This window comes from Delphinapterus leucas, chromosome 10, assembly GCF_059928025.1.
Source record: "Delphinapterus leucas isolate spDelLeu-1000000601 "Yukka" chromosome 10, BTC_Dleu_Yukka2, whole genome shotgun sequence".
NCBI classification, from domain to species: domain Eukaryota; kingdom Metazoa; phylum Chordata; class Mammalia; order Artiodactyla; family Monodontidae; genus Delphinapterus; species Delphinapterus leucas.
In genome coordinates, this window is record NC_143138.1 from 19,992,624 (window position 1) to 20,011,688 (window position 19,065).

Sequence of the window (19,065 nt, forward strand, 5' to 3'; positions counted from 1 at the left end):
AGAGGTAGGAATAACACAATCTTGTATTTAATTTTTTTCCAGTTTTTTTAAATTGAAGTATAGTTATTTACAGTAGTGTGTTAGTTTCAGTTTATAGCATAGTGATTCATTTTCTTATATTTAATATTAATGAAATATATAGATGATTAAATATTACTTGGCAGGTATATACTAAGCGTTTAACATGAACTAATTGATTTTATCTTCACAACCCACTGAGATACCTGCCATTATTACTCTTGTTTTATAGAGAAAGAGACTAAGGATCAGAGGGCTCAGGTGACTTGCCCCAGGTCGGCAGTGTCCACCCAGCTCTCCACCGCCAAAGCAGGGCTTATCCTTCCCAGGAGGCCACGAGGAGGAGCGTCTCCCCAACTTTGGAGTAAAGTCTGATAAGTCTTTCCAACCCCTTCCATTATGTGAGGTTACATTTAAAAAGACAGGCGTCTAGGAACCAGGAAGTGGACCCTCACTAGATATCAAATCTGCCAGCGCCTTGATCTTGGACTTTCCAGTCTCCAGAAGTTTGAAAACTAAATTTGTTGTTTATAAACCCCCTCCCCCCAAAAAGGCTTTCCATTCAAAACCATCGAAATCCACCTGTTACAAAAGAACACACACATCCTCAGTCATAGTTCCTCCTGAGATCTAGTTTCTAATTGTGCTATTATTGATCAGCGCTGGGTATCTCCCAAATTTAATTCCAAGCCACAATCTTTCTGGAAAAGCTGTAAATCATCAATTTTAATGTCATATGGGCAGGTAATTGTGGTGATGCTGGAGCAGAAAAAGAGGGATCCAGGATTTATCACTGTGTTTCATCAGACATGGGTTACATAGACAGACATTTCTGTTAAAGGGAATTTTACTTTCTTGAGCTACAACTGGGTTACCTAGACTGGATAGATATCTTCAGTCAGATAGACAAACACAAAACATATGTAAGCATTTGTATTTCTATAGCACCAAGGTATTTTCTCAGTCCCCACTGTATTTTCTCAATCCCCACTGTCATCCCCACTGACTTACATTATTTATGATCTTGCAGACATGAGTAAAGATATCTCTCCACCCAAAGATGTCTAACTTGTCCCTTCCTACACATGGGAATATCCTCCCACTGGCGCAGTCCTCAATTTGAAGCAGTGTCACCTCTTTGTCTCATCATCTTACTACCCCTAGTCTCAAAATGGTTCACCAACTGATCTCCCCGCCTCCGAACTGGGATGCTATCAGATTACTCTTCCTAAAACATAATGTGTGGCATTCACAAAAGTCTTTAACTTCTTGATGCTTCTTTGTCTGCCTCTCTAAAATAATAATAAAGTTAATACCCAGACACTGCCCTCTGAGGGGTATTGTGCGTACACAGGGTAACATCTGCCAACTACTAATACACAGAATTGTGACTTACAACTACTTTAAATGGCAGCATCACATTAAGTGGTCAAGTGTCCTTAAGTAAGAAACCATCATATCCAGTTTGTCTCCAAGTTCTTGCAATTCAACCTCCTTTATATTTCTAGAATCTGAGTTCTCAATCCCCACTGTCATTCATCCGTCCTTCCGAGATTATTGTAATGATTTTCAAACTGTACTCCAGGATCGACATTCCTGTCTCCCTTCCCACCATGCAGACAAACAACCTAACCTCTCCAGTGCACATCTGATCATGTCTCTGTTCCTTGTTAGACTCCTTTACCAGGTTCCTCATTCTTAAGGATAAAATCCAAGCCATGTGGAGTGACACACAGCGGTGTTCACTGTCTGGTTCCCACTGCCCCCCGCCCCAATACACCCACCTCAGTCCCCTACACTGAACTGCAACCTCTCATCTCAGCATCTTTCCATCTTTGCTGGTGGGTGTCTACCCATACTTCAAAACTTTGCTTCACAGTCTCATCCAGTAGTCATTTTCCGACTCCCATCTGTATCCCATTACCTCCAGAACCATGTACCATAACATTTATCATTCTGTGTTACTATTGTTTTTCTCTTCCAACTCTGAAGACAGTCATTTCGTCTCTAGTTCTCCAGCACCTAGCACATGCTGCTCAAAAAATGAATGAATGAATGATGAACAGCACTGATCGAAATAAATTATATTTTAACTTTAGGCCAATCTTTCTGGAAATATTTGGAAGATGAGAGACAGCTAAGTAATATCAACAAGAAGGTAATAAAGAAGGAAACATATCAGCAAAAGGACACATTAAGTGACTAGACACATATAGATATGTCATCAGAGGACAGAGAAGAACTTCACAGTGAAAAGAGTCAGGTTTTAATGATGAGTCACATGAAGCCCAGAGAAGTCAAAAAAATTGGTCCTAATAAGTGGTAGTAGGAAAGACCGTAAATTCCACGCACACTATTTCCCCTACGGTACCCTGCCCCCTCAATGGATGAGAAATTATGGCCACAGTGCTTACAGGATTTTGTCATAAAAACTTATCTCAAGGACTGATAAGTCTATCAGCTTCTTTACCATCCAACAAATTTACAGGTAAGTGTACCCTCAGAGTAGAAAGACATATGCATTCCGTCTGCATGGGGGCAGTCCCTGACCTTTGTTCACAAAATGTTCCAGGCACTGATCATAAAGTGATCAGCAATGAAGCAGATGGTACTGGTACTTGCTCATAAAAACACCATTAATGTTAGGGGCTGAGTCACTTCGTGATCAAATAGATGCTCTATACAATTGACAGAATCTTATAAAAGCAAAATTAAAACATCTAAAAGACTTTAACATTTAAAATAATAAAACTATGCTTCAAATACTACCAAATGGATTAATTGTATATTTTGGTTTTTTCAAGGGGTTGTGTATTATATAAGATGTGCATATATATTTGTTGTATCACAAATATGACCTAAATAAATACATAGCTTTAATTAACATGACTGAGGTGTTAAGAATAACTGTTAGCTTTTTTGTTGTTGTTTTTAAGATTTACTTAGATCCAATTTTTGGATTTTTTTTGGTGAACAGCTCTATGAATTTTAACACATGTATAGATTTGTGCTACTACTAAAATCAGGATACAGAGCACTTCTCTCTGCTCTATATTCTGTTCTCTCAAAACTCCCCCATGTTGGCCCTTTTTAGTCAAACCCTCCCTTCCCTTCAGCCTAACCTCTGGCAACCACTGACCTTTTTCTCCATCCCAATAGTTTTGCCTTTCTCAGAATGTCATATAAGTGGAATCACAATATATAATCTTTTGAGACTGACTTCTTTCACTTAGCACGATACCTTTGAGATTCAACCAGGTTGTGTGTATATCAGTAGTTATTTATTTTCTATTGTATTCCATGGTGTGGATATACCACAGTTTGTCCATTCACCTGCTGAAGGACATTTGAGTTGATTTGGTAATTATGACTAGAACTACTATTAATATTTGTGTATAGTTTTGTGTGAATAAAAGTTTAGTTTCTCTAGGGTAAATATCCATGAATGGAATTTCTGGGTCGTATGATAAATGTATATTTAAAGCAACAGCCATACTGCTTTCCAGATAGCTGTATCATTTTGAATTCTCAACAGCAATGTCTGAGAGGTCCTATTGCTCTGTATCTTTGCCATAACTGGATAGTGTTAATCTTTCAAAATTTTATTAACTTTAATTCTTATTTCATTGTGGCTTTAATCTGCATTCTCTAATGACTAGTGATATGGGCACGTCATTTCTTATGCTCATTTGCATCAATATATCTTCTTTGGTGGAGTACCTGGTCAAAATGTTTTGCCCATTTATTACTGAGTTCTTTGTTTCCTTACACTGATTTTTGAAAGTTCATTATATATTCTAGATACAAATTGTTAATCAGATATATGATTTGCGAATTTTTCTCATGGTCTGTAGTTTATCATTTTATTCTCTTAGCAGTGTCTTTCACAGAGCAAAAATTTTAATTTTGATAAAGCCCAATTTATTAAAATTTTCACTTATGGATTGTGCTTTTGGTGTCCTATCTAAGAAGTCTTTGCTTAACCCAAGGTCATGAAGATTTTCTCCTATATTTTCCTCTAAAAATTTCATAGTTTTACATTTACATTTCAATCTATGACCCATTTTGACTTATTTTTTGGTATATAGTGCAGGGTCTACTATATTGAGGTTCATTTTTTGCATATGAATGTCCAATTAATTGCTCAACATTCAATAACATTTATTGAAAAGACTGTCTTTTCTCCACTGAATTGTTTTTGTACCTTTGTCAAAAATCAAATGGCTATATTTGGGTGGCTCTGTTTTTGGACTCTATTCCGTTAATCTATGTGTTTATCCCTTCATCAATATCATGCTGTCTTGATTACTGGAGCTTTATAGCAAGTCTTACAATTGGGTAGTGTGGTCCCTCCAGAAGTTTCCCTCTAGTGTCATTTCCCTTTTATCTAAATAACTTTCTTTAGCATTTCTTTTAAAGTAGGTCTTCTTATAATGAATTGCCTTAGTTTCCCTTCATCTAGGAATGTTTCTATTTTACCCTCATTCCTGAAGGATATTTTCACTGGATATAGAGTCTATGTTGACCATTCTTTTCTTTAAGCAATTTAAAAATACTATCTTACTACCTTCTAGTCTCCATGGTTTATGACTAGAAATCCAGTTACTTGAATTTTTCCATATGTACAATGCATTCTTTTCTCTGCTTGTATTTCTGTTTTTCCACAGATACAGACCATCTCTCTACCTCTCTAATACACCTGAGTCTGGGGTACAATTCCATTTTTAACCTCTCAGGCAGAGAACCCTTTGTGGGTCCAATGCAAAAAATTATTTCCTTCTCACATTTTAGGTAATAGATTAAGTCACTTCAAATGTCCATTATCTTGCCTGGTTCCTCTTCTCTAGTTAAACCTTAGACCGTAAGATCATCTCAAAGGATGCTTAACTTATCTGCATTCAGACTACATGCTTTGACGTGGAACATTTAACATGAAGCCAATTTAGGAAATTCTCTGAGTTTTTGTAAAAATTCACGTTCAATAATACTTCCTCACCGGCCTGACTTTAATACTCTCCACAGTGTCATGTGGCAAATATTGCAATCGATTTTGTACTTTTTACTTGAGTGACCCATAACTAAGAACATGAAAGTGATAGAACCCACTGTTTTCACCTTCTCAAACAGACTCTCCTGGATTTATCTTAGACACGCTTTCTCTTTGTATCTTTTCACAGATGCTCACCACTGTCCAAAGCAGTGTGGTATGCAAAATACCACCACAGTCTAATCCCTTAGTTCTTGGCTATTTCCACGTAGTATGATGTGAGAGCTGGAAATGGCAGCAGAATCTCTTCTCTGCTCCTTTTTCCATTGCTCTAAGGACAGACTGATGTTCAGCCAGAAGGCATAACAGTTGCTAAAATACTGAAATAGTTCTATGCCAGTTGGTTCAAAGCTGCTTCCCTGAGTGCCCTCTTTGCTGTCCCAGGCACCTGACCCTCCCCTGGGGCCTCCTAGCTCTCTCTCAATTCAGTCAACTAAAGGATTAAAGTTTGAGAGAGCAGAGCCTCCAGGACCTGATCCAGCACTACTTGTTATCTGTTCTGATTGCTTGGTGTCTGTGCCATACTGGTTCTTAACTACACTGAATCTTAGTGCATTTAAGTGAAACCTTTGTGCCATGTCTACATTGGCAGGCACTGAGAAGTTTATTTTTGTCGCATTAACTGATTGTCATTTCGCTCTAGATCAAGATTGAGTGTGAGACACACCTATTCACTGATAACTAGTATTTTCTTTAGAAAACTGAAGGGTTTGGGGGAAATTGAAGGGAAGTTTTCCAGGGCCATCAACTTTAGTAATATTGGAGTAGCTCATTCCCCTGGTTCTGTATCATTGTCACTTGACACAGACAACCCTTCCCTGGTTCACTAAGTCCTTCATTTGCTGTCTACCTCCATTAATTTCACTGTACCTACTCCATCTTCCATCCTTCATAGTTAAGTGAGCATAAACATTCTAAGTCAGGAATATTTTACTTGAAATAATGCAATGAAACAACATCAATGAATCAGACATATAAAGTAATGAAAGGAGATATCACCACCACTATTCACAGATGATTTAAAGAGAATCAGCCGAAAACTATTCCAAACAATTAAAACAACTACTACTTAGGAAACATAATTATAGGAAAGACTGAATTTACAATAGCAACCAAAAGAAAAAGTGAAAATATCTAGGAATAAACATAACCAGAAGTGTGTGAGTCTTATATAAAGAAAACTTTCACATGCCGCTGAATGACACAAAAGAAAACCTATACAAATGAAAAGACATGCCTTGTTTTTGGACTAAATAACAAAATTATATTATTTATACTAAACTAATTTATATAGTTAATGTGATTGCAATATAAATAATAAATGTTCTCATTGTTCGGCCCTAGCAGGTCTACTCAAAACCTCAAAAGGACACTAACAATCTTGCAAATGTTTAGTTTGGCTTTAGTAATTCATAGGAAATTTTGGATCACAGGGTCCATGTTTTGAGAGAAAAGGAAAAGCACTTCCCCAGCTCAGGCACCTGACAGTAGTAAAGTCCCAAGAAGGACAATCCAATCTAAAAACAGTAGTTAAGCTGAACTAAAAAAACAATGTTTCTTAAATTTGAAGTTTCTCCTGTTTGAGAAACATTTTATTATTAAAAGTTAACTGCTAAATCTTTAATGATGACTTGGTATCAAAGTGACCAAAAGAGAACCATAAGTGTGAATATTCACATTTATGAAATCTTGTGTAATACCCAGTATTAAGATTGTCATTCATTTGACCATTAAAGTGAAAATTCAACATTTAAACATTCTCAAAGAAAACTCATTGACCTCCAAAACTACACTTGAAAAACAAGATCTAGAGGTTATGTTGCTGCAAGAGAAGTCCTTTTAGATACTCAAAAATGAGAAAATAACTTGATGATGATACAGTCTCTATTCTGAGAGGTAGTGTGGTATAGAGAAAATAGCTTTAGAGCTAGGCATACCAGGATTCATTTCTCACCTCCAGTGTTTCCAGCGGGGTGACTTCAAGCAAGTCCCTTAGCCTCTGAGTTTCAGATTCCCTAACTTAAACAGGTATAATAACACCTACCTTACAGTGTCATTGGAAGACTAAATGATTAAAAGCCCCAGTTCAATTCCTAGTGTATACTGAATACATATCAGTTGCCTTCATTCTTTCCAGGATCCTTTTGGACAAAATCTATCTGAATTAACTCTAGCTGTCAAGCATGGCTCTCTGTTCCCAGGCAGCTTGTTAAATAAGCTCCAGACTCCTACTAATTACTTCTTCTCATTTCATGTTGTATTCATCATGTATTCATAAATCATTCATCCCAGCATACATTAACTCGTGTGTAAATATGTTATGCAAAATATCCGGCCATACTTGTCTGATGGGTGAGATTCCACGAAATACCCAGCAAAAGGGCAATAAATTCGGGGTTGTAGGTCCTTCACCAGCCGAGCCTTGTAGTTCAGGAGTTTCTTCCTTTCTGTTTTAATGAATTGGGCTTTCCATTCCTCTGGAATAACAGGGTTTGGATTAGAATTTCCTCTGTTCAGAAATCACAGAAAAACAAGAGTTCTAGTAGATTAGAAGGCTTTCAGGAGATAAAAATTGACAGCTAACTAATGCAGACAGAGAGCAAAGCTCCTTGTCATTAGTGGCTTTATTTTGCAAATTTCAGTTGGTTACTAGGAAAATGTTTCCAAACCAGCCAGAGACACTGAACCCTCTCCTTGTTAATGGCAATTCATTTGGACCCTAGCTGAATAAACAGGGTGGCACGTGTAGTTGTATCTTGCATGCATGCACCTTTTAAGGACACTGTAATTCTTGTAATGCTTAACTCTCTACTAACATGGAAATGGCTTTGCTATTTGCATGGATTAGAAAAGCAAAGCATGTTCATTACACCCAGGTGATGCACAGTGGTCAAGGGCGTGGATGTCGGAGTCAGTTAAGACTTAGGATCAAAATGCAGCTCCACCACTTAAATTCTTTAAGTCTGTTTTCTCCTCTGTAAAATAGAATCATGTTGCCTACCTCACAGGTTGTTCATTTGTTCGTTTGCTCGTTCATTCATTTGCTTGATATTTATTGAGCACCTACTATGTGCCAGACGTAGTTCTAGGAATTGAGAATACAGTGGTGAACAAGATAAAGCAGGTCCCTGTTCTTAAGGAGCATTCATTCTAGTGAAAGCAAATAAGGAATAAGGAAATAAGTTCATTTCAAAGAGTGATGAGCTAGGAAGAAAGTAAAACGGGCCATGGGATGGAGAGTGGCTGGGGTGATGAGGTGTGGGGTGGAGGGGCATATTAGGGCAGTTAGTGAAGATGACATTGGAATCATAGAACACAGAGACATAGAAGTTGCCGACCACGTGGAGGTCAAAAGCAATAGCACTCCAGGCAGCGGAAACAGCACATACAAAGGTCCAGGGCACAGATGGACTTGATGTATTGGGTCTGAGGAACAAAAAGCGGGCCAGTATGGGCTGACACTTGTCAAGCAATGGGGATACAGGCAGTAAAGGAAGTTGAAATTAGGCAGGGCCCAGAGCATGTGGGGTACCATGTCAGGGAACTGCTCTTACTGTTACTGCTATGAAAATCTGATAAACACAGACAAGGATACAGAAAAAAATAAGTTATCCATAAGGTAGACACAACCACTATTAACATTTTGGTATATTCTAGACCTTTTTAAATGTATGTGCGTGCGCGCACAAGGATGGGTTCATTACATGCATGTATGGCTAAATGATTACCACGATAAGGTTGGTTAACCTCCATCACCTCACATATTACCATTTTGTGTGTGTGTGATGAGAACATGTAAGATCTACCCTCTTAGCAACTTTTAAGTATATAGCACGGTATTGTTAACTATAGTCATCATGCTGTACGTTACATCCCCAGAACTTACTCATCTTATTAACTAGAAGTTTGTACTCTTTGACCACTATTTCCCCGGCCCCCAGAAACCCCATACTTTAGAGGAGCTTCCTTTGCCTCATTCCTCCCCTGTATGGGCATTCCACAAGTCCAAGGGGATGTGCCCACCTCGAGTTGCCCACACCCTATTCTGAACCACATACCAAGAGCATTTAAGCCTGGATTACCAATGTCAGACTCTTCCTGTTCTGCTCTACAGTCTACATCAGGAATCAAATTGATCCAAATGATTCTTTTTCTTGACTTTTCCTGAGATGCTCCCTAATCTCCTCAGTGTTTCCTTCATGCTCCATCAGCATATTCTGAGCTGGAAACTTCAGCTTGTATATCTGTGATTTGCAAGTCTGGTTTCCCAATAAGATTGTAAGCTTCTTGTTGGGAAGGATCATGTCTTAATTATTTTTGTATTGATTCGCACAGCATTTAGCAAAGTGCCATGCGTGCTCCTTGGCATCACTTTGATATAAAGTATTACCAGTAAATTTTCCACCACTGAAAGTCATCGGAAAGCCTGATGCCCCTCCGGCAAAATCACTCATCATTAGATCAACCTTCATAGGCAGCCTTCCCCCATTGGGTCTGGTGCAATCCACTGTATTGAGTATTTTATGACCTGTGGAAAAATAAAGTGGCATCAATACTCAAGGTGAAATCTTGAAAACCACAGTTTGAAATCCCAGGTCAACAAACTCTTCCATGTAAGTCTGTATAATCTGACTCATTCAATTACAGAAGAGTTGCTTATGTCCAAGGAAAAGAGAGAGTAAGGTTTCAAAATCTAAACTCTTCAATAGCACATTTTGAACTTTCAAGTGAATAAACTCATCCTGTCTGATTAGTGGGTTCTGGGTGAGGAGAGTTAGCTTAATTCCACTCCGGATCGTAGATAGACTACTTTCCTCGGCCGGCTATCTTCAGATGTTGAGCCCAAAGGATGCAGGGGAAAGAGTGACCGAATCAACACAAATCTCTCAACCCCTTGGAAATTCTATTCAATGATTGTTGGTGTAAAGCCATCTTCTCACATGAAAGGCAGAAGTGTATGATTACGTTACATCATAGTATTTCAAGATGAAAGTAAAACACTTATTCAATAAAGGCAGTTTTGAATAAGTTACTATAGGTGAAATATAGAATCTTTGCGCCTGTCACTACATCGAGCACATTACTGCTAATTTGTTCTCTGTAAGATTATCTGAATGAGAGCCCCTCTTCCTAAGACAGGGATAGAATATATTATATTCTATGGAAAATGAAGATGGAAGAAGAAGGTGAACATAGGATGAAATTTTGGATAGCTCTTATTATCCTTCTTACCAAGAATATTTTTCATTTTTCACTGTTAATGAGAATAAGAAAATACCTTTGTATTCCACGATAATGCAAGTGTCCATCTCAGGATGAACGCCATCCATCAAGATCATGAATCGAAGATTTTTGTCTACCTGGAATTTTAACAATAAAACCAACAACAGTTTATGTCAGTTTGGCTTTTAATTCAATATTTGAAGAAATTGTCATCTCTTCTGGAAAGAAATCCCTTTTATTCAGAACTGGATTTATTATCCAGGAGAATCATACCATTGATAAATGGAGAGAAAAGCCACCTTTTACTTTAGCTCAAACAGAGATTTACACAGTGCTAGGTATTTACACAGTACTATGTACAGAAAAAGTAGGCCATTGTTTCCTTAGTGTTTAAAGCGACCACCTCGTCTAAAATTTACCCCAGAAAGCATAACTGAAAAGTATGGAAAGAACACAGATATCTGACCTGCTGCCATATTCCAAATGGCACTATATTGATATTAGTCAACTGGACACCACTCCGCTTCAGATTCCAAAAGACAGGTCTTTCCGTGTTTCCGACATAAATGGGAATATCTGGTCTTCTTCCAGCAACCTTCTTCAGTGTGGGGTAACTAGGATCAGAAGAATTCAAAGGTTGAAAGGTGAAAAAATAGAATCATCTAGTATAAGAGACAGTCTGCTCCTTACACCAACATGTTGACCAAGAAGAAAGGTACTGAAATACCAGACTCTCTGCAGAGTCCAAAAGAAGAGTTTTTTCTCAAGGTTGACTGTAACAATAAGGGGAGTTTCCTAGGAGATTTCTCTTTATTGTGAGAACATACCATATACCACAGTGTATATATCAAACCAGGAGTGCAAATTCCATCTTCCACACTGATGCTGCTTTGAGCAAGGGTAGTTCTAACAGAAGTTGCAGAGGGGAAAAGTCCTGCTGAAGAGGTTTCTGGTAGGTGAAGGTCTCCATGATCTTCATTTTTTCTCATCCCTCAACTAGCAGCTCCCAATAAGAGAAAGGTCTTGGCCATTAAACAAGGAGAACCTATGAACTGCCCATCACTGGAGACGGTTTTTCAACCATCAAAGGTTGACAGTCACACTGTGGTATAAAGAATGAGTTCTTTGTCCTTTAGGAGAGTTGGTTAGCAGGTAGGCAAGACAGTAAAATCTAGTGTAGAGGAAAATGACATTCAGCATTTGTAGTAATCCCAACTCAGTACACCCACCATTAACCATCCAAGCATTTTTTTAGTACCTACATAGATTGTCAATTCTCATTTCTGAGAATTCATTACATAAGAGAATTATATACCACTGTGGGGTATGGTAAAACATGAATAATAAACAAATAAATGGCTGTTTAGATATCTATTATATATCAGTCATGGTGCTAGGCACTTTCACGTTATTTTATTTGATTCTCACCAAAAAACCCTCTAATTTTTTGTTTGCTTTTAATAAATGAGGACACATATTCAGAAATACATGACTAACAGATAGTAAATTGGTATTCAAATTCAGGTTTTCTGATCCTAAACTTAGTGCTTCTTCTATTAGAAGACAATTTGAGATTGACATGTACACACTGCTATATTTAAAATGGATAACCAACAAGGACCTACTGTACAGCACAGGGAACTCTGCTCAATATTATGTAACAACCTAAATGGGAAAAGAATTTGAAAAAGAATAGATACATGTATATGTATAACTGAGTCACTTTGCTGTACACCTGAAACTAGCACAACATTGTAAATCAACTATACTCCAATATAAAATAACAGGTTCAAAAAAAAAAGAAGGCAATTCCAACTTTAATGAATGTACTATCTGGTTTAAGAATCAGACTTGTGCATAGAGTATAATGTCAGGTGAAATAAGATATTTAATAGTAAGAAAAGTATAAACAAAATCAGCATATCAGCACTTATAAACTTCACTAATATTCAAGTTCCAGAACTATATTAAATAAGTAGAATCCAGACGAAAAAAATCAGTAGGTTTTCTTCTCTAAAAACAAAGGATTCAAAAAATCAAGGATTCTTTGAACACGTCTTCAGTCTCTGGGTGAACCACCTAAATCTTCTACTTTAAAGGACTTCAGGAGTTAGGATAAGTTATTCTAAAATGGATGTTTATTGCTTTGCAATTTCTAAATTGTTAACAATTCTTACTGTCATCTATTAATAATATCATCCATTACGATACTCATATATTAACATAATAAATCACATTTCGTTGACTAAAGACTGTTTTCTAGCCCAGAACTTCTGCTGTCAGTGTCCTTGTCCTCACAGTGAGCCACAGCCACCCCCCACCTCTGCAGGAGACCCTCCAACACCAGCAGGTATGTAGTCCTGACAACAAAGCATCACGAAGGCTTCAAAAACTGGCCAAGTCCTGTGTCTTGGAACTGGAACTCTAAGGATCTGGGGCCCCATCGTGATTTGGTTGGTGAGTTGGGAACAGCCATCCGAAAGAGGAACATACGCTATGGACTCTATCACCCACTCTTAGAATGGTTCCATCCTCTCTACCTATGTGATAAGAAAAATGGCTTCAAAACACAGCATTTTGTCCGTGCGAAAACAATGCCAGAGCTATATGACCTTGTTAGCAGGGCCTTGAAGAAGGGCAACATGGTCTGCCGGACCCTGAAGAGGATCTGGCATCTGGCAGATTTGTATTCCAATCCTGGCTCTTGTTACTTACAAGCCTTAAACAGGTACAAACCTGACTTGATTTGGTCTGATGGAGAGTGGGAATGTCCTGATACTTATTGGAACTCTACAAATTTTCTTGCTTGCTCTACAATGATAGGCCAGTTAAGGATGTGGTCATAGTAAATGGCCTATGAGGTCATTTACTGTTGCCATGGACGATACTACAACTGTCAAGATAAATTCAAGCCAGAGACCTTGCCAGATCACAAGTGGGAGATGTGCACCTCAACAGACAAGCTGTCCTGGGGCTATCGTCACAACATGGCAATGGGTGACATCACAAGTGAATCTCAAAACATTTCGGAACTGATTCAGACAGTAAGTTTGGGAGGCAACTATCTTCTCAACATTGGACCAACTAAAGATGGACTGATTGCTCGCATCTTCCAAGAAAGGCTTCTTGCTGTTGGGGAGTGGCTGAGCATCAATGGGGAGGCTATCTATGCCTCCAAACCATGGAGGGTACAATCTGAAAAAAACACGACCTCTGTGTGGTATACCTCAAAAGGATCAGCTGTTTATGCCATTTTCCTGCACTGGCCAGAAGATGGAATCTTAAGCCTTAAATCCCCCATAACTACTTCGACTACAGAGTGAACAAAGCTGGGAATCGAAAACGATATGAAGTGGTCCACAAATCCAGGTAAAGGTCTCCTCATGTACCTGTCCCAGTTACCACCCTCTGCTCTTCCGACTGAGTTTGCTTGGACTGTAAAGCTGATAGGAGTGGAGTGACCACTGGAGTTCAACAAGAAAGGGACACTGCCTACACTTTGATTTTCCTTTTATAGTACCATCACTGTAATAAACTACTCTTGTCTACTCAGACATCTCTTTTCCAACGCATTTTAATAAAAGGAATGGATTATGTTACGCCGATGTCTCACAGGATCAAAGATCTGAGATCCATTGCTAGCATCTCTCTCTCTGATCAGCAGAAGGGATTGAACAGTTAAGCTCATCCTAACTTTGGGAATTATCTACAATGGAAACTTCACTCCATTCTGTGTTTCATAACCTGCTTGTTTATGCAAATGACTTCAGATCAAGAATAAGCCAAGTCATCCTGTTGCCTATGGGAGGAGATGAAAAGGATTTGGCAAAATCCACCACATGCTATTTATTTAGCATCAAATGTGACCAATTACCCCCACCTACCCCCAGGAGCAAGAGATACTGGAGGGGAAGGAAAATGCTTCCTAGGCTGCTAACAGGCAGCTTTTTAGAAGTTTCCAAAGCAAACTAAGAGCTCTGAAATTCAGTCTGTTTACAGTGATACTAGGAAGAAAATGAATGTGATTCTGTCCTGCTTTCTTTAATACAATCAAATAAATAAATTTGTACATCAAATTATTTTCTACCAAAAAAAAAGACTTTTCTAAAGCACATTGGCCTTTCCCCCTTGTTTTTGTAAATAAAGGAGGTTTTATTCAGTAAATCAAGGTCAGACAAGAGGACTGGGGACAAATGACTTTGGTGTTTATTAGTTGACTAGGTAAGAGTCAAAAAGTAAGGGTCTATTCTATATCAGAGAAATAAACTCAAAGGAGTGCAAACTATAAGTTTCGGTAACTTCCAGTAATAAACTATTCACGGTACACTACACAACCAATGCACTGTGATACTACAGTAGAGGACCAGTGTTTAATGCCTGGCAACTGTGCCCACACAATTCCCTGAAATTAAAATGAAACTGGTTTTCAGGACAGTGGTTGAGAAATAACTGGGCTAAGTGACTTGAAAAGTTCTTATCTTCCCTAAAATTCAGGACTTTCTCATGGAATGTCCCTCATCAGGACCTTAGGCAATGGCATCTTGTAACAGTTACTATAAAGCAATCACCTGGTTTATGTGATACTGTTCTCTCTATACAAGCTATATGAAATTAGTACCACACAATACTGTTATTATACAATGCATGAACCCAGGCCTCTCATAATTCTGCAGTTGTATGTGTTTGATTCCAGAAGCTTGTATGGAACAAAGGTATTGTGCAGTAGACAAGTCGATTTTTAATTGTGGCACCACAATATCCCAGTGGGTGATGTTCAATTTTTAAGTGTGTTGCAGGTAATTTGTTACTAAAGCAGTTAATTACTCGTTTTTAAACCGTTTCCTTAAAAAAAAGAGAGAACATACTCGTGCCTTAGAGATCTCATATGCTTTCAATAGAAAAATCAAGGGTCCAGCAAACAACATATTTTCCCTCACCATGGACATTTCGATCAAAGTATGTCCTTCATGTGAATTTTGTCAAATAAAGTCACAGAAAAAAATACGGTGAAGTTGCTTCATTTTAGAACACTGTGGGCACTGCTAGATGTTTACACTGGCAGCCCAGCAGTCGTGACGCAAGCTTCTGAATAAGCATGAACAAACAGGGCCCTGAAATGACACCAGGGGATTGGGAATATGACCCTGCCTCTCCTGGTAACAGTTAATTCACAAATGTGTGTGGTTTTGTAAATCCAAGTTCCTCTTCCTCCTTTTTGATTGCTGGGGTTAAGGAAGTTCAGTTCCTATCCTTAGTATCACATGGCTCTGGTTTCAATGAAGGATGAAGTGGACTCAGGGTTCAAAAGTTGGGAGCTCAGTGTTGTTGAAATGCTACGAATCAGGAGTTGGCAAACCACAGCGACCTGCTGCTGTAAGCTAAGAAAACCTTTTACCCTTTTAAGTGGTTGAAAAGGAAATCAGAAGGGCAATCCTATTTGGTGACACATTAAAATTTTATGGTATTCACATGTCATCGTCCATAAATAAGGTTTATTAGAAGACAATCAGGCTGATTCAGGACCGTTTATGGGTGCTTTGGCGCCACAACAGCAGAACTGTGTCACTGCAACACCAACCATATGGCTTGTGAAGCCAAAAATAGTTACACCCTGGCCCTTTATAGGAAACGTGTGCTGATTCCTACCATAAATGTTGAACTAAAAAAGGGGGGCTTTCCTGGTGGCACAGTGGTTGAGAGTCCGCCTGCCAATGCAGGGGACTGTGCCCCGGTCCGGGAAGATCCCGCATGCCACGGAGCAGCTGGGCCCGTGAGCCATGGCCGCTGAGCCTGCGCGTCCGGAGCCTGTGCTCCGCAACGGAAGAGGCCACAGCAGTGAGAGGCCTGCGTACCGCAAAAAAAAAAAAAAAAAAGGGAGTCAACATTAATAATCCTTAAACCTAGACTTTCACCAAGTACCCTGAGGGTGGGAAGTGAGAGGGTGGAGGGTTATTAACCCCTGTCCTCCTTCCCACAATAGCTCCTTTCGCATTCCCAGTGGTATAAAGCGTGAAAGCACTTTAAAAATTATGCTCTGCAAATGTAAGCATTTATCTAAATTAGTCCTCTTATCATCAGCCCAACTGAATCTACCTCAAAATGAGCAATGATTGCAAAAGAACCTGAAAACCAGCGATGCCTTTACTGCAGCATTTTCTTCAGAGTTGAGTGCTCAGACTTCATTACCTCAGATGGTCTGAGTGCATGTGACTGATGTAAATTAGGTCCGCTTGGTACAGCCTCTCCAGCCAGTCAGATGGAGGCTCATGCAGTAACCACCATCCTCGGGCAAAAGCAGGACCGATTAACCAAGGGTCGAACACCATCCTCTTGTCTCCCAGCTTGAGGTCCATGCAGGCATGAGTCAGGTATGTTATCTGTCGGAAGACAGCGAGATTCAGATTATTAAATCATTACCAGCCAGCAAAAATGAACTCGGCTGCTTAGCTGACAAGTCACATTGGAGAACTTGGCTCCTAAGTCTGTTCAGTGAAACAGGATGCAAGTGAGACCCAGCAGGAGTGTTTATATAGAATACAACTCTCAGCACAGGTCACTAGTTTAGTAGAATAGAAGTGTTCATGTGGGTTTTAGGTGTCAAACCAATTGATTTACCCAGCCCTACTCTCTTTAAATTAGCTCCTAAATATTTATTTACAGTCTGCATTGCAGAATAGCGTTTGTGGCCAGTCCTTCAAAGCACAATTTACAAGGAAGGGCAATTAGAGACGTTATGGCACACACTTGGGGATTTAAATGCTGGAGTGGCTGGGAATAGGTACACGAATGAATGATTCCTGGTGGGTTTAAGGCAGGAGATAGATGGGCCCCAGGCTGAGCAGCTGGAGTTTGTCGCCTGTGGACAGATACTCCAAGACAAAGATAATAGCTGGAGCAGAGAGGAGCTGAGTCCTGCCCAGATAAGAGATAAAGAGACCACATATACCTCATTCTCGAGGTCAAGGAGAACTTCCTGACTACACCTGTGCAGAAAGGCTCCTCAGGGGGCCAGAAAGGGAGGGGCGCCACCCCACAGTAGGTGATGTCAACCTTCCCATAGGCCTCTGGACTAGAAACCATCTTGGCTAAGAGATACACACACACACAGGGGAGGACCCTGAGTTATAACCAAATACAGACTCAGAGCCAGGCAAAGCAAGATGACTGGCCAGAGGAAACCCAGAAGAAATGCCCGATATAAGTGATTTAAACTACCACGAAGGGACAACTATCTCTCTCTGAGCCCACTCGTGTGTTTATTCACACGTACATTCTTCCTCCTAATAAAAACTTTACTTGTTTCACTACTTTTCGTCTCTTGTTGAAATTTATTTCTACAAAGCAGACAAGCCAAGGCCTTGTCACTGGCCCTCATGGTCTAGTGGTTAGCATTCAGTGCTCTCACTGCCGTGGCCTGGCTTCAATCTCTGGTCAGGGAACTGAGATTCTGCTTCAAGACACTGCAGGCTGAGGCCACCCGAGATTGGGTTGGCATAGCCATGCAGCCTGGCTAAACAGGCTTGTAAGGCTTTCTCTTCTAAATTACCTGCTGACTCACTCAGGATGTCAGGATCCTCTGAGAATGGCTATAAACAGTGACTTAGAGACTGGCATAGACCAGAGGATTCTAAATCAATCCCTCACTTCCTTCCCCTGATCTGGCATATCCACAGGAAAAAGGAAAACACCAGGAGCAGAGATAAGGTAGTAGAAACTCCAGTGTGAAAAGCCAATAAAGAGCGTAAGGAGAGGTCAAGAAATCAGGGCTTCCCTAGTGGCGCAGTGGTTAAGAACCCTCCTGCTGATGCAGGGGACATGGGTTGGAGCCTTGGTCCGGGAAGATCCCACATGCCGCGAAGCAACTAAGCCCGTGCACCACAACTACTGAGCCTGCTCTCTAGAGCCATCGAGCCACAACTACTGAGCCCACGCGCCCAGAGCCCGTGCTCCGCAACAAGAGCAGCCACCGCAATGAGAAGCCCACGCACCACAGCGAAGAGTAGCCCTCGCTCTCTGCAACTAGAGAAAAACCCACGCACAGCAACGAAGACCCAACGCAGCCAAAAATAAATAAATAAATCTATAAAAAAATAAAAAGAAATCAAATTCAGGTGATTGTGCCTATTCTAATAGGTTCCCATTTGTTTCCTCAAAAAAGTAACAGCCCATTTTCTCAAATGAAAAGATTCTCAAATACTCCAGAAAATTTAATTTTTGATTGTTTACCTCTCTCAAACTATCAAAGTGTTTTCTCTGGAGCGAACTCTCTTCTAAAGGTAGGAGAATGCACAAGAAGGTTTGTAAAGTTCTCAGGGCAGTGTGCAGAAATATGCAACTGGCCGTTTTACCTGATAGTGATTTGGTATCAAGGGCAATTTCTGAACTTCCGCCAGTAGTTTTGCATGACTCTCCTCTGGGACCTCCGCTAAAAGATTTTTTGTTTTGTTTTTTTCTGGATGTATTTCCTTGTAATTCCTGGCAAGTTCTGGGGGTTCCTAAAAAATTTGCTCAAGAGTTCAGAATAACTATATTATATGTCCTAACCAGCCACCTCCAAGAATATTCAAGGTAATACGGGATGTAAATATATATATAAGAGGAAATCTTAGTTCTATTTTTGTTTTTAAGATTATTACAATTTAATGTTTCCTTACCTGCACTTCCCCAAAAGCCAAATCTTCAGGAGATCTGGGCTCTGAATCCCAGGGGTTAGGAGGATTCAGTTCTAGAAACAAAAGTCCATTTTCTTCATTCTTTTCCACAACTAGAACCAAATG

The 19,065-nt window shown here is 39.6% G+C and overlaps 1 protein-coding gene and 1 pseudogene across 5 annotated transcripts in view; one reads left to right on the forward strand and one right to left on the reverse strand.

Moving 5' to 3' along the window:
* LOC111168554 (cytidine monophosphate-N-acetylneuraminic acid hydroxylase) overlaps positions 1-19,065 on the reverse strand; it is a 92,931-nt gene that overhangs the window by 17,494 nt on the left and 56,372 nt on the right. For all 5 annotated transcript variants that reach the window (XM_089918428.1, XM_089918426.1, XM_022562323.2 and 2 more), the window contains 6 exons: positions 18,943-19,052; positions 16,475-16,665; positions 10,755-10,902; positions 10,344-10,425; positions 9,456-9,593; positions 7,407-7,542 (listed from right to left, as the gene is read on the reverse strand). In XM_089918428.1, coding sequence (XP_089774554.1) covers positions 7,407-7,542; positions 9,456-9,593; positions 10,344-10,425; positions 10,755-10,902; positions 16,475-16,665; positions 18,943-19,052 — 805 coding nt within the window. The remainder of the gene's footprint in view (positions 1-7,406; positions 7,543-9,455; positions 9,594-10,343; positions 10,426-10,754; positions 10,903-16,474; positions 16,666-18,942; positions 19,053-19,065) is intronic.
* Positions 12,660-14,900, forward strand: LOC115802020 (tissue alpha-L-fucosidase pseudogene; annotated as a pseudogene).